The sequence below is a fragment of the Psittacula echo genome, assembly GCF_963264785.1.
Source record: "Psittacula echo genome assembly, chromosome: 6".
NCBI classification, from domain to species: Eukaryota; Metazoa; Chordata; class Aves; order Psittaciformes; family Psittacidae; genus Psittacula; species Psittacula echo.
Window position 1 is genome coordinate 17,809,537 of NC_137743.1, and position 25,824 is coordinate 17,835,360.

Consider the following 25,824-nt stretch of genomic DNA (forward strand, 5'->3'; position numbering starts at 1 on the left):
AGTGGAGAAAGAGAGCCCTGATGTTGGGGACAAATAATTTTCCAAGTGGGTTGCAGACATTTTGGTTTTTTGCTCAGAGTACCAACCACTCTTCCCAATGCCAAGGACAAAACCTGTCTCTTCCAACATTGCTAACTGCCAGGTATTACTTCAAGGAGCAGAAGTGCCTGCTGACTTGTATCTTTACACTGTCAGAGTTCAGAACTCACATTATTTACTGTTCTAACAATCAATCACACTTAATTCCTAACCTTTAGAAATGTAATCTTTTGGTGTGCATGAAACAAAGAAAATGACCAAGGAAAGTAATTTCTCAAAAGCAACGCTGTAAAGCTGCACTAGGCATGATTCAGTCTGGCTGCAGTGATGCTTCTGAATTTATGGTTTCAGATTTGATAATTAAAATTCTGTCTTGTGCAAGTATTCCTACCTTTATATTATTTAGTTTTCATACACTCAGAGAGCAACAGGGGTGGATCTACCTATACTGGATACAACATGGGGAAATCCTAGGAAACTTGCCCAGAAGTGACTGGGAACACTTCTCCAGCAGCAATGCTATTCAGCCTAACTAGTCCAAGCAACTGGCTACCAGAAAAATCACAATCAACGTATAATAAAACACATGCACAGACTGATAGATGCAACATTATGAGTATGCAAAAAAAAATTAAAATGAAACAAATTAAGAACTCCAAACATTAAATTCAGATTGTTTATTGTAAACAGAATAACTCTAGCACTCTGTCATACTGGCTGTGTCACATGCACCCAATTCCACATCAACTGCTTAAAATAGCACTTGCAAAAATTACAGTTATGTAATAATAATTTATGGTTTCTTACATAAACTAGTTAACAAGCACTAAAATTGAATTACAGTGTATTCTAGGTAGTTTTTTATTGCTTGTAGACACTGCAGCTTTGGATCCATTAAAATGAACCCATTAGTATGCCTGAGTTTATCAAAATTTACTGCTATATCAAACTCAGAAACTGTAAAATGCTGGAGAACACTTAAAGTAATTAAGAGTTGCTGGAGAACTACACGGGTTTCCACATCCAGTCACAGAACTTTAAAATTCTACATTTTTTCCTCTGGAAAGCGTGATTTGTGAGCTGGTGTTACATACACTGCTGTTCCAATTTATGTATAGAATCTGTTAGAGTCAATAGTACTTCCATGAATATATATCTCTCTATATTTATTTTTACACATGATAGAAGCCATTTAATTTTATTCACTGTAAGAGTGGTATGTTTAAATACTAAATCCCAAAATATATATTTTATAATATGTTGTCAAAAATTTAATATATATATAATACAAATATTTTGACTAAAGAAAAACTATAAACAAAAGCGAAATGCAAGAGGGTTAAAAAGCCCATTTTATGTGATGGATCCATGAAATACATGGTGAACACAGACAACTGGTTTTGCTTATGTTTAATATTTTTTCTGAGACTACCAAAAAAAATGCTAGTGGCCTTCCCTGGCAACAGGTTACATCACAAACTATAATCAAATTTATTAAAAAGGTGTTGGCACGTACTGATAACCTTTAAAATAACTTTTAAATACACTGTAATTATTCAGTTAAAAGAGACTGTCAGATAAATGCAACTTAAGGCCCTTACCCTGTCAAGCATTCATATAATTTGGCTTCAAAGCCAGTGTAAGAAAAAAACATTACTTCAATTACAAAAACACCCCTATCAAATATATCTGGATTCTGACATGTGACAACACCCATGTCACATCAGGGCCTTAACTTCGGGTTCTTTTAATAGGAACCAAACTCTCAGGAACACCCCTGAAGAGCAGATTTTATCTCTTTAGTGCTTTGCATACTCCATACTGTCTAAAAAATTGCAATCAATTTTATGCATTAAACAGGTAGGAGAACTTAGTAAGATGCTCCCTTACCTTCTTCTATCTTGGGGCTGTACCAAGCAAAAGACCACTCTGCAGAAGTCAGTATACATGGTGAAGATCAGACACCATGTTATTGTTTTGCCGTTCTACTAAATTATGGAATATATATACATACATATGTATATATAATTTCAGCACAACTCTTCGTCCTTCTAGGTTCTGTGCAGCCTTCTTAAAAGAAGTAGGAAGAAACATTTTGTGATGTAACCTGAACCACACTCTGTTCTGTGGCAGTACTGCACTGTCCCAGATACCTTTCTGAAGGAACAAGAAGGACCCCCACAGATGTATCAGAACTATAATGTACCTGATTCATTACAGGGCCTGTATCTGACATTCACTTGTTCTTGAGTCAAGAACTAACGCGTGCTTAAAGTTAGTTGCACTATTAAGTACTTTGCTGGACTGAGACCTAACATAACAAATGAGGCAAAATAGACTGAGTTCTCCATCAGTACATGCACAACTGAAAACAAAAAAATGACAGCAAATAACATATTTTATATGCCAAATGGAAACAATTCACAGTAACAGTAAAAAACTGAATGGGATGTTGACAGTATGAAGAGACTGGGACAACACTTTCGATAACAAAAATAAGATGCACTATTAAAGTGTTTCCAGCATTTTACTAGTTTTAATATAAAATGTCCCCCAATTTGTATAGAAAGATTAAAATCATGCCCATATCTTCAATTATTCTCATTAAGACAGTTCTCACTTACTACCATGTTGTCAAATTTCCTCTTCTTCCCCCCCCACTGGTCTTCATAAAACTTAAATAGAAAATATGTAGGTTGTGTTAAGGATCAATTAAAAAAGTATCATTCAACACATCACTTCAAAAAAATGTGACAGTCTCTATTTTTAAGAAAAATTGTTGCCCACATCCCAGAAAGGACCTACTTTTCCTCACCCCCTCCAGTCCCCAATAAGATAATTATTGGGATACTAATGGTGGTTTTCAGGAGTAACAAGGATATTTCAAGCAATTTTGTCTGGAGGGTTATTTTATCAAAATGAAATTTTGGAGGGGTATACTATTTTAAAAATATACTGCATCTACAAGTTTTTTATCATTACTGTTTCAGTTGATTTTGGTTTTCAACAGGTTGTCCGTAATATAAATGACACATGACCACAACTGATTTTTATATACTCTCTATCCCTAACACACAGCTAATGTCAAATGAACCAAGAAGGAATTCAGGACTTTCATAACGGACAGAACCATTTCTCCTAATGATCTTTAATCATTTTGTTCATCATGAAGTCCCCTAAAACCATGTCAGTACTCATCATTTGCATTTCTTCATTGGGGTTCTTCACAGTTTTGCAGCCATGAAATTGATATGTGGTTTCACCAGTGGGAAGAGTGGCAGACTGCGCTTGAATTCTGTCATATTTTCTATCACACTTGGCTGCAAAGAAGCATATGCAAAAAAAAGCCTGCTCAGCATCTTTAATCACAAAAGTGAGAAATTCCTCGCTTCTAACTTTTGCTACAGCTACATATAAACACATCTTTCTTGCTCTTTTCTGCAATATTCTTCTTTATTACAGGATCCCCCAAAATACAATGTTATTTTTCATTAAATAAATGGTTTCATGTTTTCTCTACATAATTTGAAACAGTAGCTATAATGCAGTAATTACATTACTAATAATGGCAGAAACTTCAGTAAATGCAGAGCTTGTCTTTTCATTTACAAATTCTACTTAAGAGCATCCCACCTATCCTTTCAATATCAGAGGTAAGATTATAAAAACAATAGCAATTCAATGAGCTATTATTTTTAGTAGCAGTAGCAAAGTAAATTTTTAATATTTCAGTCATAATGGCTAACACATCAACATATAATTCATACAGATGTTTCCACCATGGTGATTATTTCACCTGTAAGGGCTGAATAAGAACACAGATCTACTACTGCACTATGAAGAGTTAATTATCTATTGGGACAAACACTACCATCCTTCTTCGAGAAAATTCATTTAAGGTCTAGCCCTGTGCTATGATATCTAACCATGCAGTGAAATATGTAATACTTGTATGAAGAGAATTTGTCAAATTGCATCCTCCACAGGTTACACATTGATGGTAACGCTCATTGATATTTTAGGCTTTAAGATACTGATCAGATAGTTGGTTTTGTTTGGGTGTTTTTCTGGGTTTTGTTTTTTCTTAAACAAAGTTGATAAATTTGTCAATGCCTATGCATCTTTCTCTTGACACTTGATAAATCTGATCATATACAATCCGTACTGTCAGACAACTATAATCTGTATTGACTCCACAGTGTAGATATTCAGTAAAAAGAAAACAAAGAAGCGACAGTGCATGTGGAAGAGAGTTGAAATGTCAGTCCCACAACAACGCGAATTTCGGTAAGTTTGCTTCTCCCTATAAACTTACACTAAATTTCCATATTAAGAATACAGCCTGGATTTTTTGTGTGTTGTTTCTTTTTACCTGTGGTAGTGGTGGTGCTGGTGCCAGGTTCACATCATTTTGGCATGGAAATTCTCCAACAACAGGGCCTATTTAACATCATCAAAATTAATTCAGGACCATAATTTAATCAGTAACTTTTACATAAGAAAACTGTTTTCTCTTACAAGGCAGGAACAGGTATCTATATGAAGAAGAGGTTATTAATTTTGAAGTAGCTCTAAATAAGACTTTTTGAACATTTGTCTTTAGAATTACAAAGAGCTTAATCCATTATTTGATTTGAGAACATATGCTGAGGCAGTGGCTTTTATTCATTTTACTTACACATAAACAGAAGGTAGAAATAAGAAGTGCTAACCTTCTGGTCAATGAATACTTCAAACTGTTTTTCAATACAAATTCTGGGAACAGTAGTACATGCCAGCGACACATACAACAAGAGCAGTGCAACAACAGCACATCTCATCTTTTAGTAAGGACATGCCTATGGAGGCATGGGGGTTACTCCATGTACCAAAATTCTGGATAGCAAACCTGCCTGTCCCTATGCATTCCCTACTCTAGTCCCCCTCAAAACTTTCTGCATCCAACCCTCTTGTCCGTAAGAACTTCTAGTCTTAAAAACCTTAAACCTCCCTTCTACCTCCATACTCAAATTTCAACTCTAACCTTCACGCTAGGAGTTCAAGTGCTTCACCCTCCAAAAATCCCTCTAAAATGTCTATTGCTTCTGATTCTTTTCCACTATCAGAGAAAATTGTGTGCCTCCAGGAGGACGAGTTCCCTCTGGGAACGTTTTAGTTTTCCTGCGCTTGGCAGAATGCTCATTTGGACTCATGGGAAATGCATTCAAGTCCCAATTTCTCCTTCATGGCAGAAGACAGGCCACATGCTAGATCAAATTATTTAGGACTGGAGTGTATGCAGAGAGAATACCTTGCTATGATCTCTGTAAGAGTAACCACTTGTGAGGTTGTCTCCCATGCTCACCCTTTTCTTAGGATGATACCACATCAAGCAAATAATAAACCACTCTGGCATGTAGTTACCGCACTTGAAAAAGTTTTCTCTTGATAAAAAGTATTAGAGCTGTTTCTATTTAGTAATGATTAGTCATGAAAACTGAAAAGATTCTTTCAAGCAAGTCTTCTTTACTCAGCTGCAGTTACAATTTCCACAGTACCATAAAAATGAATCATTCTGAGACTGGAAGGAATTTCATGACAGGCATACAGCTATCTGCTTCTTTCTGTTCTATAGAAAGCCTTTAATGTTCTTGATTTTGCAACCAGTTATATGCTGGAATTTAAGTCCAGTATAAACTGGTGAAAAACCCACACAAAACAACACAGAAGTTTTTAATCTCAGTTTAGTTATATTAACCAGAAACACTTTTGACCTTTTCCTTCTTGTATTCTAAAAATGTAACAACACAGTTCACAATGCAGAGCTAATAACAATTTGAAAATAAAACCTAAATGAACTTAGACTTTCTCAAGTTTAAGTACGTTTGACATTCCCAGAGGGTTGGGGCTTTTTGTTTGTCTGGTGATTGTTTTGTTTTTTCCCCTTTGAGTGTGCTTGAATAAAATTGTGGACATTCAATGCTTGTCAGGGGAAAAAAACCAGCCACCACATTGTACTGATAGCTGCAAATCTTAATTTCATTTTCCCTGTAGGGCTCTTACAAAGTTTTATGTTTGTTTTAAAATATCCCATTGAAAACATGAGTGCTACTTTAAGATACAGTGTTTTAATATCAATATACTTCAGAATGGACATGTGTACTTCACGATGAATTTTGTGACCAGAAGAACTTGTTTTGAAGCACGCATGTAAAGAAAACCTGTCAAAGTAGTAGTTTCTCCTCTGAAAGGTATACAGTCTCCAAAGCTGAGTTTTTCCTATACTGCACTTATATCATATAACATGGTTATCTTTAATTATGACTTGCTCGAGCAGGAATTGATTAAGTACTATATTCAGCACCATACTTACAGGAATCCATTTCCCTTGCAAGGACATGTACTGATACCTTGTGTCTTCTGGGAGCATCTATTGCCAACAGCACCTACAGTATAAAACATCGAGTCCTTCAGGTGTGGGAAGTGTCACCCACATTATAAAACAGTAAAAGAATGAAAGCATTTACATTTTAGTTTAAGCTTTATAATGAAGGATGAATTTTGGCATATCACAGAATCATTGAATGCTTTAGGTTGGAAGAAACCTTGAAGAACCTGTAGTTCCAGCCCCCCTGCCACAGGCAAGGACACCTTCCACTAGACCAGGTTGCTCAAAGTCCTGTCCAGCCCAGCCTTGAACACTTCCAAGGACGGAGCAGCCACAGCTTCTCTGGGCAACCTGTTGCACCACCCTCATAGCAAAGAATTTTTTCCTAATACCTAATCTAAATCTCCCCTCTGTCAGCTTAAAGCCCTTCAAGTATTATTAGAGGTCATCCATACAGTATTTTGAATTATTTCACAGTCAAGTTAAGAAATTAATGCACTGTTTCAGGCTTAGAAAAATTTGGAGTAATAGCAACTCAGCCATTAACTATCACAGTATCAGGAAGCAAAACCTCTGCAGAATTTTCAATCCCTAGCAGCCTTCTGGAAGCACATCACCCTGAACACAATTATTAAACTCAGCTGGGCTAGCTCACTCATCTAACCAATTGCTTCTCCTTTGGAATACCAGATGATCATGTATTGAGCAAAATAGTACAGATTCCTACATAAACAGAATGTGGATACTTGATGAAGTTATCATTTATTAAATAACAGCTACTGAAATTCCATTTACTACATTTGTACTTGCTGCATATCCTCACCCATACCATTGAAAAAACCAAAAATGTTAGTGTTCACTTTGCAATGTAAATAATAACCACTTTTAAGCATTCAATCTCATAAAAATAGACGGTAACGCAAAATGACCTTAGATGAAGCAAGTAAAAAGAATAAGGACAAATATAAAACAGAAACCGCTTTGAAAGATATTAGTCACACCCAAAGAGAAATAAAGAACACAGATACACACATACCCATGGTTCTTCATGGGCAGAACTTTTTCCATCCAATACTAAGTCCCTAAGACACATCTTCATTACTTTTCAAAGTATTCTCATAGCAATTATCTGCTCCTTAAGTAATACAACACTACATACACTTTGCAGTATAGCGAATTGTCATTGCCTGTGAAATTTGTTACAAACCAGAAGGAATGACGCCAAGTTTATTGGGGGGAAGGGAGAGGACCCCTTACTATTTCAATTGCTTATATTAGATATCTATCTAGCAACTTCATGCTGATCTGCAATGTATAATTATTGCATCATTATACTGTTCCTTTGTTCTGCCTAACTATGAGAGAAGGAAAAAATCATTGATTTACAGTGAATGAAGCTTTAAAAATATCCATTTCATTCACAATTCATACACACAAAATAAGCTGAATCATTTATTATAATTTATTAGTTAAAGAAAAAAAAATGAACAAACTTGCAATTTTGGCCAAATTTGGTCATAGAGCAGCACATTCTTTTATTCATAAAGGATGGATAAATGAGACAAGAGGAGAGTAAGAGCTGGTAAGAAAGGAAAAAAACAACCCACCAACCAAAAAACCCACACAAGAAAACCCAATCCTTTCCTGCAATTTTTACAGTGTGCTAGTTGCCATTAAACTAAGTAAAGTTCAGGAAACAGAATAATTATTAAGGTATCTGCATCAATCATATCATCTACCTAAAACAGGCATAAGTATATGCTTTCATAGTTCACACAGATCACATCCAGTTTTAGCTACATCTCCTTCCAAGTAACACTTCAACTACATGACTGACTTACCTTGTAGAACTGTATAATATCATCCTTGGTCAGAGTCTTTAGATAAGCCACTTCAATGTTATCTGCACAACAATAGTAAAAATTAGAACAAGTCTGCAAATCATAGCTCATTATTAGCACACTACTTATTCAAAGTACATTTCTTTCAAATTCAGATGCTATAATTGACTGCAAATGATATGCTTTTCATTGTTAACTTTCAAGCTAATACTTGCATCACTAAAAGTGTCATTGGAAGCTTGACAGAAAAATTATACTTCAGTAAGTCCATTTGATTGGACTTACTAAAAAAATGCATGTTTGAAGAATACTGATTGCACTTTATGTTATTCAGTAGCTGAAAAAGATATGCCTACTTCTGTATATTATCTTCAAATCAATGTTACACATTTCTAATGCAGACTGATTAAGGATGGCTTTTATTCACAGTTAGGAAACAGGATGGTAGGATGTACTTTGGCAGGATGTACTTATAAATAAATATAAGGAACAGTGCCTACATCATACCTGTTAGGGAATAATTACCTTTAAGATATCTGGGGACAATGTGTCTCAGTAGCTACACTGCTTCATATAAATTAAATCATAAGGTAATACCATTTCTGCATAAGCAGGAACATTTTTTGTTGTAGGCATGCTTGCTTTTCTTAGGGTTAGCAGGAAGAATAAGAAAGAAATGTGTGCAAAAGAACAAACACGCAGCTAAGAAGTCTGTGAGGCAGGCTGTAAGTAATTTATGTGAAGATATGAAGTCTGACACAGAGTCTGGAAAATTACAAGACATTTGGGAGAAAATTTTTAAGTGAAGTAAAAGTATTATAATGATAAAAATGTAAAAACCTGAAAAAACCCTGTCACTTCTTAAGGCTAGAATATGAATTTCTGGTTTTGACAATTCTAGTCCTATTAGAATCATTAATGAAGTAAGATTACCAGTGGGCAGAGGGGAATTAAAGATATAAATGTCAATGGAAATAATGAGTTGAACAGGATTTAGATGTTGAAGATATGGCTACCGCTGGCAATAAGAAATTCCAGAGAGACAGTATAGATCCAAGTATGGTAAAAACGAACACTGAAGGCAGAGAAAAATTAACCTGTTTCATCAAACACAAAAGAAGTACTTGAAGGAATAAGTTTCCTTGCCACTCCATATACTCAGGCATGAAACCTTGTCAATAGCTCTCATTCTCTCGAGACCAAGCTAGATGACAACCCAAAACTCTTCATTATTGAAACAGTTCAGATAGTCATTAGCGACCAAAAAGACTGTATTTGTTATTATTACTGTGGAAAGCCAATATTGTGCATGTAAAGCAGAAGAGAAGTCACAGGACACAGACTGAGTTTTATGTAAATAACTGTCAGCCCATTTTCAATAATAACACTTGAAGTTGGATCTTATTTGATCTTCTGCAAGTTTGTATCTTCACAGTATTGTGGATGAAGAAAAAATGAGAAGTGTTTCTTCAGGACTACTCTAAGCTGAGACAGGTCACATGTTAGTTGAGATACCTACTACTGCCTTTGCCATTGCTCCCCCAAAAGAACTGTGCAATGGGAAAACGAATCTGGTTCATATGAATGTGTGCACCATCAGGAATGTCGAACTGCATTTGAATGCATCTCAGTCAAGCATTAGGCACATATGTAATACAGATGTCTGAATATCACAGAAAGAAACTTGAGCTTATGTGACATTAATATTTGAATTCAAACCACTTCCAGTCTTTGACATACTATGTCTCACCGAGCCTTAAGGGAAAGAACAGAAGGTCAATACATCATTCACCAATCCCCATCATATGGGGAACATCACGGAACACATTTATCCTCATATTACTACCAGCTCCTGCAACAGTGAGTGCGCAGGCTCCACAAATGAGTTGTTTTCTCAAGGCAGAAGGAAAAAATACAACTTACAGGACACAATCACAAAAAATATATTAAATTATGCACACGCTATGTTAAAGTTTAGGTTGTTCCCAAATGAATTTGACACTGAGCAATTACAAGTGCAGCCAAACAACAGCATTCAGTTTTAAAGGAACTGTGATTTCTCTTACCTCTGTCAAAGTTATACTGCTGGGAAATGATTTCACCCCAGTATTTAGCACATTCTGCAGACAGCTTCTTTGGTTTGTCTAGACGACGAATTGCTAAAGCTTGTATGTGTTTTTGGAAGGCCTCTTCTGTCATATCCTCTATGCATTTCTCCATAGTCTTTAAGAATGCTTCAACTCTGCTTTCTAAATAGTGTGGTGGCTTTTCAGACTGTATAATAAATCGCAGTCCTTGTATGCCATTTGCCCGACGTGGACCACTGAACACAATGTAACCTTGGCAAAACAAGAACAGTCAGAAATTAAAATTATTTAAAATTAAAGTTATTTCATTTATAATACAGAATTAAACTTAACATAAAACTGCATTCTTGTCAAACATGGCATGTTTGTTTGTTGCCAAACATGGCTAAATTTAATTCTGTATTACAAATGAAATAATACATGTTTCCAAAATAGGCCACCGTTGTTTTATAGATTTCTAATCATTCTTGGATGCTCACACCAAAAGTGGATACAGTATTTCAAAGTCCTTACATGAACAATATTATTGTGCGTGCATCTTGGAAGTTCCCATTATAAATGCGAAGTGTATCCCAGTGGTATACACAGCAGCATGACACTGATAATTTATGTTCTACTTCTGATCCATTGTAACCTGTAGATTGTTTTCTACACAAGTGTTACCTAGCCAGTTGCTTCCTAGCTTGTATCTGTGCCATTGATTATTTCTGCCAAACTGTTCCTACCAAACTGCATTTTATTCGTGTTTCTAAAATGTCAAACTTATTTTGAATTCTAATTCTACCTTCCCACACACTTGCAGCCTCTCCCAGCTTCATATTATCTGAAGATTTAGTAAGCATATTCACTCTTCTATAATCCAGAGTTTTGATGAAAATACTAAATAACACTGGATCACAATAGAGCTCTGTAGAACACCACAAACTATTCTTATTTATTCCAGTCATGACTTTCCAGTCTTGTGTAGCACTTCTACCTAGATGCTATTTAGCTTCTTTGAGAATATTATGCACCTTTCCTACAAGCAAGAGGAGACATATGACATCACCACTTCCATCCGTACAGCCAAACTCTATTTGCGTAACAAAGGTGTAGTTTGACCTGAGTTTGTCCAGTAATAGTTTCTGAGTTACCTTCTGTGAATTCAGAACTGGTTTGATAAAACCTGTGTTTTACAGGATTAAAATTAAGCTGACTGATCTGTAGTTTCTCTGCTCCCCTTTTTCCTTTTTTAAGGAAACGTCACATTTACCTATGTTTATTTTTCCAGTACTTCACCTATCATGCACAAATTCTTACTTATAAGACTTCTAATTCCAAGATTTCATAATATTTTTTTTAATGTAATGTATAGTTCATCATGCCTGAACTTTTTAAAAGCTTCCAGTTTGCACGAACAACCTTTAATCTGCTATTTTCCAGTTCAAAGGTAAGGGTTGGACTTTGATCACTGGTATTTATTTTGGAAATCACCTGGTTACAGTTGACATTTTAAGTGAAACTAAACAAAGCCATCCAAAACCACTTTGACTTCTTTTTTCCACAACTAACTACTTTTCCTCTTTCCGGTCCTGGTAAATCATTTGTTGAATGAACTCTTGGTAATACTTTTACTGTTTAGCAAACTGCTAACTCCTGAACTTCTTTTCCCCCTTACCTTTCCAGGAATCTTATTAACAGTTCCATCAAGTTTACTGAATTTTGCTGGTATTTCTATTGTCTTACTTCCTAAGTCTTGTGAACTCTACCATTTGGCAGCTAGGCATGCTGGATATGCTCACATAGTTCTTCTTCACTGGGTTCCCCCCCTCCTCTTTAATTGTTACCTCCAATCTATACAAAACCTGCCACAACCATATTCCGAAAACCTGCTAAATAACCTGGGTCCTGTCCTATTTTCAACAGTTATCTAGTTAAAAGCCCTATGATATGGCTGATTCTGCTAGTTGCTCACAAAACATCTGATGTTGCCTGATATCCCTGGTAGGTCATAGTCATCACACTGAGACATTTGCCTGTCTTTCACCTTTGGGAAAAGCTACTCCTCCTCATCAGTACTTCAGTTATGCAAAGTCTCTGTCTATCCTTGTTATCCTGTTTGGAATAACCTTACCAGTTCTCAGTCTTACTGGTTCAGGTAACAAATAACGGTACTTACTGGTGAACAGCTGTATTCTTAAAACGTTTGAAATGTGTTTAGATATTTACCAACATGACAGCTTACCCTTAGAGCAGTATTCTTAAAATAGGGCTTATGATTCAATCAAGTGCACCTGGAAGTAGGATCACAAGCAAGAAAGAACATACTACTGCTGATTCTTCAAAATGATCTAAAATTTAGGAAACTGATCTAATCTCCTTTTTGTAAAAATTCTCGATATGAAATTTTCCATACAGTGATCAAACTGTATCTTAAGCCAGAGTTGGTTTCAGATATTTCAGACTTATCTTAAAAATTATGCTTGCTGCTTCTCAATTTAGAGTCCATGTACGGTAAACATTCCTTTGAGTCATCAGCAGTTAAAATGATTTACATTTACCAAATGCCCTTTAAATGGCATTCACTAAGCAGAGAAAGAACACCTCATCATGTCTCATGTAAATGTGTGTGTATGCGTACATGTGTGTATACAGACACATTATCACTACGGCGACACTTACCTAATTGTTCCTTGGTGCGCAGAGTATTGAAGCATGGTTCTGAGATAATTTGACAAAAGAGCTCCAGAAACATATTCTCAGAAGTGCTTTGCATGTCTGTCTGGTAATATATTTCAATGCCACAATTATTATGAACTTCATTTCTCTGTTGATATACAAACCAACCTCCTAAAAGACAAAGTTAAAACATCGATGTTCATAAAAATGTACATTCTTATTATCCACAATTAAAATGATAATGGTCTATCACTTGTGGAATGGAATTATAACGAATGGTTTAGGACTCTTAAAGCAGAATTTCCACTAACAGTATACTTTTCATGAAACAAGTAAAGAAAAGATTATTTTAACACTTCGAAATGTCACAGCTTGAGCATATCAGCAAGTAAATTGAAACTGGCTGCTTCTCCTCAAGCAATTATTTTTGGAAATGGAATGGAATTCTGCATTGCCTCTATTGTGTAAATAGCTTCTAAAGACAATTTGTCAGAAACATTTATGAACATTAAAAATAATCCAGCATTTAATACCAATAGCTTCTTTGGTATATGGTAGTTTCCACAGGCTGATTATCAGCTATGGTGACTTGCCTTGACTGTCTAGTTACATCTATTGTCACTCCTGTACAACCCTCAGCAATTCCTTGAACCTCCTTTCTTACATATAATATTTTTTTTTTTTTTTTGCATAATAGAAGTAAAATCAGATACAAACACCATGACACCAAAAGAATTTGTATTGAGAAAAAAGAAGTTACCTGTGTAACAGCTTTTAGTTTTCCCAAAAAACAAGAGTCATTTAGGACAATCTGTCACTGAATGATCAATACTCAAAAGTGCTCAAGAACAGTGCTTATTCAAATGTGTATCCTAAGTGTTGTAAAGAGTGGGACAGGGCTTTTATTTCCACAAATCATACTGAGTGAATTAGGACTCGATCATAAAATGGTTTAGGTTGGAAGGGACCATAAAGATCATCCACTTCCAATCCCCAAGAAGTCCAATTTACATTCACAGATTAAAAATGAAACCAAATTCATTTTCAAGTATACCAGAAAGATGATATTAGTGTATAATTTTATTAACAAAACCACACCCTAATTTTATTTTAAATTTAAAGATTAAAATAATTTGTAGTCTGATTTTGAAAGAAACTCCTAGCAACAAAGTAGTTTTAAAATGCCATTAGCAAACAGAGAATCTCAATGTAATGTATGTTAAAAAACTGAAATCAATCATTTAACTTACTGTCAGGAAGTTGCACTTCTCTGTATCTCACTAGTTGACTGGGAAGGAGTGGCTTTGTATGAGCGTGCTCAATCAGAGTGTCCTCAACCATCTGCATAATTCCTAATGCAGCCTGGAAGAGGAAACATAAGAGGATTTTTAACAGTAATTGGTCATTCTGTACCTAACAGCAAAATAAGACTTTTCAATTATTGATGGTAACATGAGAGAAAAGAGAAAAATCAGGCATAAAAGTAGGGATATTGTAATTTAGTAAAAAACCAGCAGAAGTTAAGCGGACAGGAGGAAGTGAAGGCTTCAGGAGCAAGGGTTTTGTGGGCATTTTCTACGTTTATCTTGTCTATACGTTCAACACGTTCAACTACTACTGCTCCTTCCCAACACTTCTGAAATTAAAAGTTCAATGGTCTTTTATTTTTTCCTTTCTCTTTACCACTTTGATGAACTCGTCTTTCAAAGTCTGAAAACAAGATACCCACGATACATCTCAGCAGGTGGAATTTTAAGAAAACAAATTAATGGTTAATTTCAAACACGCATTTCATTGACGTGCTGGTAGTACTAGGACTCGTTGCCCAGATACTTTCTTTTATTTGACGGATTAAAACAATAATAATTTAAAAATCATAAAAAGTGAAAAAAAATTAAATCATTCATTTCATTCAGGGACTTAAGTTTAAAAGCTTTACCTGTTAAGGGTTATGTATTCTTGTAGCCTGCATACTGGAAATTACAGTAACTTGCTACAAAGCAGTTTTGGCTGAAAGCCAAAATCTCTTAAGTCTGCGCTGCCACAAACTCACAAGTGATCTTATAAAAAACATGGAAAGTGCTGAAAACTTAATAAACACACAGCCCTTCTAACACCCCCACCAAAAAGACAAAAAGACTGATGTCTAACAAAAGCCAGTTTGAAGGGATAGAGAAAAATACCACTACATGATCTTCCAATCAAGTCACTATATTAAAACGAAGTATTTACAAGACTGTTCAGACAGATGTTCTGAACAGAATTAGTTTATTATTCATCCACTTGCAGCAAACAAATAAAACAAACAGTAAAAAAGCAAATATCAAAATGAAACTAATTCCAGAAGAAATTGGAATTTTAAGCAGCTAGATAGGTCTAATTTTTCAAAAATTACAGACGCACTAAAAATTTTTTCAGTATTGAAAGGTGTCATAAGATTATGTAAACTTTTACTTAATTTTAGTTGGAAAAAATTTAGATCCAGGTTAAAATTTCCAAGACTTGTCAGTGTTGACGACAGAAGCTTTTCTACCTGCATCTATTCAGGGAGGTTTGCAAATCATCTCTAAACATTATATTCCTTTGGGCAAAACAGTACAACCTTCCCAATTCTGTGGCTGTAGGACTCTTCAATAGTCACCCATAATGCCAAACTAAAGAATGCATTTCAGTGCTATGACTGCATCAGCATGGAAATCTATAAACTCTGATCATTCAGTTTCATTTCAGAAGGAAATGACTTCCAGACACAGATGTGTAAGAAATATGGAAGGTAAGAAATTAGCATATTTTTCTCATTTCTTCACATGAAAAATAGACTAAAAAATTATTAGAAAGATTAGCAAGAAAAATATGCTTCCAGTGCTATTGGCTCCTTCATCTTTTTATTTTTCCCCTTCTTACTAGTTAACTTTTTTCTCTATACATTAACCAGTCACTACCAGTGTGTAGAACATCCGCTAGTGAAGTACCACAGAGCTGGTATAACACAGAAATACTGCTATACCAGCCCTACAAAAAAAAAAAAAAAAACAAACCAGAATGAAAACAGGTACAAGAAAAGTATTACATTTTGTATTGCCTCAAATATTCAATTATTTGGTTATATTTCCTATGCAAATACAAACTGTTAATGTTTTAATGGAACATAGAACAAATGCTTTCTGATTTTTATTCCCCAAAAGACAGAACTGGCACTTATTTTTTATGGCCCGCCATTGCTCTTTAGCTTTCTGCAAAGTGCTTCATTTGGAAGGATCTTGAATTCTTAAATCATTGCTAGTTAGTCTGAAACTTTTAAATGCAAAAGCAGGATCTGCAGCATATCATTCCTTGAGTAGCTTGATCACATCACAGTAATGATATGCAACACAGACTTTAAAATATTTAGATCGTAAGTTGCTTTTTATTAAATTTCCAAGAGAAATACAAGGGCATCACTTAGCCTAATAAATCTGAAGTGGAAAAAGTGACACCGTGATACTCCTATAAAGATAAAAATGTACAAAGTCAAATTATGAAATCACCTTTGGAAAAACTGCTCTAAGATCTGAAAAGATCAAACTAGTCCTCCATTTTTCAGGCTGCTTTTAAATAAAAATTGTTTTATTAAAGAAGGTATCACACCAACCTGTTTTGTTATATTGCCATGGAGAAGTGCTTCAATGTGTAACCGTGACAACAGTTGAGCTATAAAGGCCTTGAGGCGGGGAAGAGTGACATCTAGAATAGATATTTAGACAGTTAAATCATTTACATATATTTTTACATTAAGTACCACCTAATTCATCATTAGGTACTGTGCAATGCACAGGAGGAGAAACTCATAATCATGAAAAAGTGAATCTCTCCTTAAAAATACAACATTGGCAAGTTCCCAGGTCTAAACAGCAGTACTCATCATATAGTTTATTTCACAGAATTCACATACAGTCTGACCCAGATTCTAAAAAGAAGAAAAAAGCCTCCTTTCCAATCATGCTGAACAAACATTCATTCTCCAGAGAAAATAGCTGCTATAATTCAGATGGTGTTCCAAGATAAAGCCGTAGCTACTAACTAAACAAGCAGCATGTAGTTTATAATGCTCAAGAAACACACTGTGCATTTAACCATCCAGACTGAAAAAAGAACCTCAACTCAAATATGGTGTTTTGATAGTATCTTCGCAACAAACAATACACAAGAAAAATGTTTTTGCAATATATCCCAGAATACACATATTCTATGCTAGCTTGTTTTAGCAAAGCAGTTTTCATATATAATGTAAAGTATATAGTTTAGTATATTGAATCAACAGAGTAAGAGAGAAAGAACGGCTGAATGGGTGGGGTGTTCATCCCAAAGTGAACATCTCCATTCTTAATTCCCTGACACTACAAGAATACCCACACTATATCACCAAATCTAGTAATTTCTCATTTTGGCACTTTCTCAACTAAAATAAAACCTAAAAATACTCATGTATTTCACAGAAGTTTTGAAAAGACAAATGCAATTAAGATTTTGAGGTCTCTCACAGTTATTCAGTGGGGGACATACGTATCTAAAAGATTTGTCAGCTGTATTAGAAAAACCGATACCATGCTTATCAGTCTTTCCCTCTCTCATAAGGGGTAACTGACCAAGAGTAAAAAAAGTTAATTTCTACATTTTTCTCTGATTCCAAATCAACTTTTTATTGTTGTATAATCCTAATTTAATTTTTACCTCTAGAATTGCTTTTTAATAATACAAAAGATTATGGTCACATTGAGTGTGAGAGAGGAAAACAAAAAAATAAAAATCATGCATAAACTCCCTGAATTTCAAGCAGATTTCCAGCAGTGCTAAGTAGACAGCATTCCTTGAGAGCATTCAATTTTCAGCCATTCTTATACTGAATACAGTAGTATTAACCTTATAAATACAACTTACACATAGAACAGAAAATCAGTAGTCATTCAAAAAGCAATGACCTACATAAAGCTGAACCCACTGACATGAACATTAGTGTTAATTTTGTCACTGACTTCACAGGCAGCATTGGACCACTACTAATCTCAGAGATACCAGCAATAATTCAAGAAGCTACACAACTAAGCATTTATAATTCTATTCTGGAGCAATCCCGTAGAAAAAACTCACACCCTTGTGCAGCTGGGTCAGGGCATCTATAGAGTCTGTCTTAATGAAGCAGTTTTCAACATTACAACTTCAAACAGTTCATTCTGAATCCACCCCCTCAAATATATACAAAAGCCAGGTGTTCCTCTTGAAAATAATGTCTCAGTGTATGCTAAGCAGATATTACAAGATATTTTGCAAACTGTTCCAGTAACCGCCTTTTGTTATAACACAGTCAGACAGAGGTAGGGAAGAATTCTTCAGGTAATACTAAAATAAATTAAAATCTCTTAATTTGAAATTTCTTCTTCCTGCAAATACAGCAAGGCACTTGCTCTTTGTTAAGAGCCACAATGTTCTGGAACTGTAAAACTATTGTTATTACCTACAAAATATATATATATAAAATATCTTTATTATCTACAGAAACAGGAGGTAAGATTCCCTGATAATGGGAAAAACAAAACAGTGTGCACATTAGGAAGTACAATGCAGGAACACTCAATGCTCTGCAAGTTGTCAGCTAGAGCCAAATGATTTTAGCGGTGTTGGTTAAGCACTGGATTCACCATACCCAAGAAATTATTTCAGCAGCATTGGTTGAGCACTGGATTTGCCATACCTAGGCTCATAGCCGTAAAGCCATTCAAGATTTGCTTCAAGTTTTACCTGCAAGTTTAGCCATTTAAGGCCTTTTGCCTGAACTACCACTATATAGAAACTGGAAGACAAATGCAAAGGAATGGACATTCACCAGCATCAGCTCAGGTCTGGCACTGGAGGGACTTCACTTGAATAATGGGCAGAGTTGAAAATAGGAACCTTCAGCAGTTTAGTAATGAGACATTTTCCATAAGAAAAAAGAAAAAAAAAAAAAAAAAAAGTTTAAAACTGGCAGAACATTACCATCTAGAGCTTCTTTTAATTCATCTTTGGTCCAAGCAACTTCTGTCATCAGGAGTCGGAGATAATACATTGCATGCTGGTGAGGCTGTTCAGCTCTGAAGTTGTTCAGTGATCTCATGTACTAAAACAAAATAATGAAGTTCCAATTATAGAACTCTATTTCTAAACATAAAATATTAACCTTGTACTCAACAGACTTATGTACCATCGAACCAATATATTTCAAATGTTAAGAATATTCTCTTGCTTGTTAGACCTGTTAAAAAATTGTTTAATTACCTTAGTAATAATGTGGGCCTCTTAAGCCTACAGATTAAGAAGTAACCATTAAGATAGCTGAATGAGCATGAAATCAAACTTCTCAATAAAATTAATGACTGGAATTAATGACCTAAATAAGTACTTAGATCAAGCTGCTCTACCCAGAAAATATGCATTCTGTGACAACTGTCCAGGGATGGGGAAATATTGCTAATAGAAAACATATTTTTCTCCTAGTTGCTTCCCTGTGCTGACTTGGTTAGAAAAATACCGGCGAACCTGGAAAACTCTTTGCATCCTTTGCCTGGATAAAGCAAGTACAAGAGAAGAATCAGTGAGCTTCTCCAAAGAAATTCCTTGTAGCCCAGCTGCACCTTTACAAAATAAACAAAATCTTTTTCCTCTACCAGAGGAACTGGAAAGTACAAACTAATAGTTTTGGCAAACTGGAATCAATTCCAGTACAGGAGAAAAGTAACTTATTTCAGGGCACGTGAGTGAGAAACAGCAAGCATGCTGTTTCTCACAATATGCAACCTTTTATCTGTTCCAAACAGAAGCTGGTATCTCCTTTATCTGTTAGGTGTAGACATGAGGGGAGAAACTGCAATCTCCCCATCCTATTTGACTTTTTTGTATTTTGTCAGTATTTTACGTACACAAAAGGCCTATGCAACAGAAGTCTATAAAATTACAAAACATGCATAATACTAAGTTCATGCAAACCATAAAGACAACAGGGAAACATCTTAAACTAAAAGAGAATAATCCAAAATGAGTCATTCACAGACCTGTGGGTTGGGGTTTTTTACCTTGACATTTGTCACACCCAGATAAAACTTTCCAAATAATTAGTGTATGTCAGGTACACAGTGCCCTAAATAAAGTTCTGTCACAATAAATCTACCTTGTGTTTGATGTCCACCTCCTCAGAATTTCCTACTGAATACTAATGAACTAAAGATGGCTCTGGCGTCTGTCTAGACCAGTTACCTGTTCAAAAGTCACCAGCAGCAGAGGATTAAGTAATGTTATAGCAAGCGTGGAGTGATATTCCCTGTAGCCCTCACTCTCTCATCTACTGCAGACTATTTGCAAGCTTTCTGGGACAAAAGTCAGCCTGTTCCCCAACATCAGTCTAACCCTTGCGCCCTCACTTATACCCCCCCAAACAACTCATTGCTATGAGTGCCAATATCTAATTTCTTCATTTCCTTTGTCCAGCCTCTGTTGTGCTCTCAATAAAGGACCAGAACAATTACGGATTTTGTTTGGCTTAGCAATTGTAATCATTGTTCATAAATTTATTTCAGGAGGAAAAAAAAAAAAAGAAAAATCTAATGACTCTAATGTACATTTCATATATTTAGATCAGTCATTAAATTTAGGAAGTGAGGCTTACAGAAGTCAGCATGTACTTAGCCAGTTGGGGTTACTTTTGCACAGACGGATCTTGGCCCAGGAGCAGAGCTCCTCTTCCTATCTGGGAAGAGGAAATGTTGCAAATCTTCTCAACATTTCCTTTCCCCTTTCATCCATTTCACCTTTCTATTGATAGATCCCACTGAGGCCTTTCCAAAATGGAAAACAGGATATAAAGTTAAGACTTCCACTCCTGTCCCCCTTTTTAGATTCCTACAACTATCAAAGCAAGCCGCAATCCCTTGATCAATCCTTAGAAAGACTGACTTACAGAAGATTCCAGGGCCAGTTATATTTAACCAAAGAATATAATATAAACACTCCAGGGAACTCAGAGCCACAAAAAAGACAAAGAAGATTCTGCCATCCCACTGAGGCACAATTTCACTCGCTATTCCCATGGATAACCAGATTTCATTTCAAGTCAATGCATTCAATTTTAAATTACTCCAAAATGTAAGTTTCTCATGTAGCTTACCGCTTCCTTGATAATTTCAAATCGTTTTTCATCGATCTCAAAAGTAGCCATTTTCTCAATGATCTTCTTGAGCAAGATATGTTGCTTGTCATTATAACCTTTCACAGAAAGCTATGGAAAAAGTGCATAATTTGCTTTAAATGTGGAAGATGAAAGAATAAAACAATTACCAAGTCTTGTATAATTCAAGGAACAATACACTTTTCAACACTTAGCCTGAATTCACCGTTATTCAACATTAATTCATACTGAAATAAAATCCCTTTACCCATCAAAAAATAACTGACAATAGAATATTGCATATTTGCTCAGGGGTTATGAATGCAAAGAATTAATGTAATTTCACACTGATGTAAGCAAATCGTACTCAAAATACAGACTTTGAATGATTACAAGTATTAAATCTAGTCAGTAAACTGTATGTTTAGAATACTGAAATGGTTTTACTCTAGGGTTCTTCTCTTGGTAATGAAATCTAGATTAACAGCCTTCTTAAATATTCTCTCTAATTTACTTTTTACCTTGTTTCATGTTTATCTTGTTGCTCAAAAAATAATTTTGTGTAAGTGAAAGTAAGTAGTACTGCAAAAACGCGGTACTGTCAACAGCATGCCAATTTATTACCAGGATGGTGGTGGGCTGAAATATCTTCTAATGCCTTTTTTCACTAGATGAAGTTTCAGTAACTTGATGTAATCATACAGTAATTTTTAAGTTTCTATGTTGTGGTTTTGTTTTTTGGTTGTTTTTTTTTTTAATGACTGATTTCATGTATACTTTCAAAAGAAAATGTGTATGATCAGGTCAATATCTCTGGAAAAAGGAATTTAATTGGACTTCTGCAGTTTAATTATTAAGGGTGAAACTAAATTTCAGGACACAAACCACCATACAGGGGAATTCCTACTTTCCAGTGGGAAGAATTTTTTTCTTCTATAGCTGCTGAAACATACCTGAACCACGAATTTGAAAGAAACAAAAGCCATCATAAATGGATTTATGACAAAGGCTGATACCCTAAATCAGCATAAAACCCCAAACTGTTCAAAAATCACCATGGGTGATTGTTTCCAGTGTAGCATCTGTCCTTGATTTAAGTATCAACATTGTATAGTTACACCTATTAGCTATAGAACTTCTCACAACATAGAAAAGAATATTAAGAGTTCCCAGACATCAAAATAAACTGATTTTAATGTGCAAAAATAGAATCTTTACTGTGGAAGAATATAAAGACCCTATAAAAGCCTTATATTTGAAATAACTCTAGACTGTGACTAAAAATTAAGAAAACTACACACATGCTCCCCCCCCCGCCGTTTTTTTTAAAGCAATTAACTCTGACCATGGAAATACCAGCAAGCTTTGAAACTAAGAATAGATAACTATGTTTGCAGTAAGTTAAGTGAATGCTACCAGAAAATGAGATTTGCACTGGATTAGAAAAACCCAGAAACTGCAGCACTCACTTTCATATAGAAAACATAAAGACAATATGCATTATGTTCTCTTACTAAGATGCTTTGGAAAGTAACAGTTCTACAAGAAATTTCAAAACACATTTTGGTACAAAATGATGGTTAATATAAGCTTTTAAGCTTTTAGAATTTCAAGAGAGACTATTAAAATCTACCATAAATCTCATAGGAGAAGCCGAGTAAGAAATATTTATGATAAATTGTTGTCAAGCAAGTACTGTCAGCTCTTTAAAACAAATTATAAAACATATCACTACAGAAAAGCCATAAATATCCAGCATTGCATTCTAATGAACACACGCACAATCCATTTCCATAACTCACTACACCAGGATTAGGAAATTATAACGAAATCTGTAAAGTTGAGATTCATTCAACAGAAAGGTTAATTACATAGAGAAACCAGCAACAATACTCTCAAGATTACCATGCAAGTAAGTAAAAATGCAACAACTGCACTGCACACAATGCTTACAAGACACTGCAATCTTAAACGGGTCACTCGGTACTGATTAAAACACAGTTTTGCTTTGCCTTTAATTCATGAGATATGCAAGGGAAAAAAAAACCATTAACTATCTCATTTGGAAATGCAGAAGTCAAATGTTTTCTCCAAGCTCAACAACTCCCAAGCTGTTTCATTTCCTCCTGCGTTTTTTTCTTACTTACAAGTATTGCATTCATTCCTGATGCAATGCCATAGATCAAACCTGAGAGGCGTGCTGCATATGTATACTCTTTTAAATCATCCTTCAATAACCTGATAAACAGGTATGTCATGTTGCAATGGAGAGGATCAGCATAAATGTAGCGACTAACAAAAAGAAAAACAAAAGAAATGCTTTGATACCTCAAGCAGTGACAAAGTAATGGATGAAGAAATATGACTGAAGAGTATGTATATGCAGCCTCATGATCAGTAGTTCTTGAAAAGGGAAGTTGAAGCATACCATTGATTTAATAGCATGAAAAGGGGATCTTCTATCCCATCAGTCAGAAACTTTTTAGTAGCTATCTGACAAACTGAAATAAATATGTAAGCTTGGATTAAGGTTGCTTTTTTCTTTCTTTTTTTTTAATGGAGGAACAAATTTTACAATTTATTAATTTCATGAATGATATAAAAATAAAGAAAATTTGTTTAATATGAATGGAAAGATTGTTGAAGACTTTGAACAAAATTCAACTTAAAATTCAAATTAAAGAAAGGATGGTTAATAATCAAGATCAAAATCAGTAACAGCCTTAGACCCATTTTTTTTAAATGAAAGTCCTTCCATCAAATCAATATAAAAATGTTGATGAGTGGAAGTAGTTTTAAGGCTCTAAGCTCTTCCTTGATTTGGGTACTTACATACATCCCATAGATGGTATTTTGGAGATCATAGTTCAAGCCAGCTAGTTCTGCTGCATATGCATACTCGTTGAGGGAGTCTTTGAGTAGTTCAAGGTACAAATAGGCCATGTTACAATGCAAGGGATCCACGTAAGCAAATGGGCTGGAAGAAAATGTTGAAAGTAAAATATGCAGTTTAAAATGAATTTTCAGTTTCTTTTGGCCTTTTAAGTTTGACCTCAAGGAAGCAATATTCTCTGTGAGTATGCTGATGGATCCCATTATGAAGGATTCCTATTTTGAAGTCAAGAATGAACATACCTGAAAATAATTATTTAGCTTGCTTATGGTTTAAGCAAGGCCTAAATATACTGAAGATTCCAGAGATATTCTCTTATTTGTGCTTCTAAATCCAGACACCTTATATTTATTTTGCTGAATAGTCAGAATTCACCAGGAATAGCATAAACTAAATACAACCTGAATAATCAATATAATTTAATAGACTGAAATGAAAGCCCACAGGCTGATCATTAATTTAATTAATACTTCTTTCTACTAATCTAATCAGAAAACAATGTAGTGTCTATTCTAAAAATTAAAAGATTTAGCAATTTGTAATTTGAAAAATATGCAGTAGATGCTTAGTTCAGCACAGGAAAGACATTTGACATATCCATTATCATACCACTGTAATTTTTGTGTTACCTTTTTAATGCAAACAACTACACAAGCTCTAGGGTTGCATTAGAAGCATCTGATCACATACAATAATGTCACAAATTTCTCAAAAAGAGAAATGCAATTCAGAGTCAAACTGTGTTTCAACTGCACTAATTGTTAAGTATCTGTGTGGTTTAAAGATTTGCAAAGTCAAGACAAGTTATCTGTCCTATGATTGAGGATTTATTTCTGAAGTTTCTGAAATGCACGTGAAGTCAGTATCAATTTTACAGAAAGAATGAGCAGCATCTAAAATAATTTCCTGCCAGGATACGGCTTACAATTCAAACCCACACCATTTTCATCTATTTTCCCTGAGCAGCAGCAATGGTCATATTCAGAGACACGCCAATATATATGTTTATGCCCGCAAAGGATAGTATTTCATAGTGTAAACCAACACTAATGTAGTAGAACAAAGATCATGTTGCCACAACACACACACTGGTAACATTTAAATAGGTATTTTTAAGAAGGTTCCTAGGCCTTGACTTCTTCTTCGTTCTAGACAGGAAAAGAAGCATGGGAAGAGAAAAAAAAATATTAAAATCTATAGACAAGTAGAGCCTGCTATAGTCTGAAATCTTAGCCAAGGATATGCTTTTTTATTATCACTGGGTTAATTATCCTGAGGTCAGATTGTTCTATTTGCACTTCTCTCTACAATGAGAATTTCCCAAAACTGAGCGACTTCAATACACCTAATGATGCAAATCCAATTAATACTGAATTTTTTAATTAAGACTGAATTCAAAGCAAGATGTAGGTCAATCCTATGTTATCATAAACCTTCCTCCAAACTCATTATATTCTTTTCCACTCTGATACTAGAATAGAGACTTAATCAGTCTGAGTGCAGAGAAGGACTTGGGGGTGTTGGTCGATGAAAAAATGAACATGAACTGGCTGCAGTTGCGCTCACAGCCCAGAAAGCCAACTGTATCCGAGGCTGCATCAAAACGAGCATGACCAGCAGGTCGAAGAAGGTGATCCTGCCCCTCTACTCTGCTCTTGTGAGACCTCGCTTGGAGTATTGTGTGCAGTTTTGGTGTCCTCAACATAAAAAGGACATGGAACTGTTGGAACAAGTGCAGAGGAGGGCCACGAGGATGATCAGGGGAC

The 25,824-nt window shown here is 35.1% G+C and overlaps 1 protein-coding gene across 8 annotated transcripts in view; it reads right to left on the reverse strand.

Moving 5' to 3' along the window:
- Window positions 1–2,248: 2,248 nt before the first annotated feature.
- The window catches only part of IDE (insulin degrading enzyme), a 70,043-nt gene continuing 46,467 nt past the window's right edge, over window positions 2,249–25,824 (reverse strand). For 6 of the 8 annotated variants that reach the window (XM_080620298.1, XM_080620300.1, XM_080620299.1 and 3 more), the window contains exons 15-26: window positions 24,002–24,142; window positions 23,313–23,457; window positions 21,166–21,276; window positions 19,005–19,125; window positions 16,624–16,715; window positions 14,243–14,354; window positions 12,996–13,163; window positions 10,314–10,586; window positions 8,248–8,309; window positions 6,392–6,464; window positions 4,412–4,479; window positions 2,249–3,359 (exon numbers count right to left, since the gene is read on the reverse strand). In XM_080620298.1, the coding sequence (XP_080476424.1) occupies window positions 3,264–3,359; window positions 4,412–4,479; window positions 6,392–6,464; window positions 8,248–8,309; window positions 10,314–10,586; window positions 12,996–13,163; window positions 14,243–14,354; window positions 16,624–16,715; window positions 19,005–19,125; window positions 21,166–21,276; window positions 23,313–23,457; window positions 24,002–24,142 (1,462 nt within the window). In that variant the 3' untranslated portion in view covers window positions 2,249–3,263. Of the gene's footprint in view, window positions 3,360–4,411; window positions 4,480–6,391; window positions 6,465–8,247; window positions 8,310–10,313; window positions 10,587–12,995; window positions 13,164–14,242; window positions 14,355–16,623; window positions 16,716–19,004; window positions 19,126–21,165; window positions 21,277–23,312; window positions 23,458–23,997; window positions 24,143–25,824 lie in introns of all 8 variants that reach the window. The other 2 variants (XM_080620305.1, XM_080620304.1) reach the window with 2 other exon arrangements.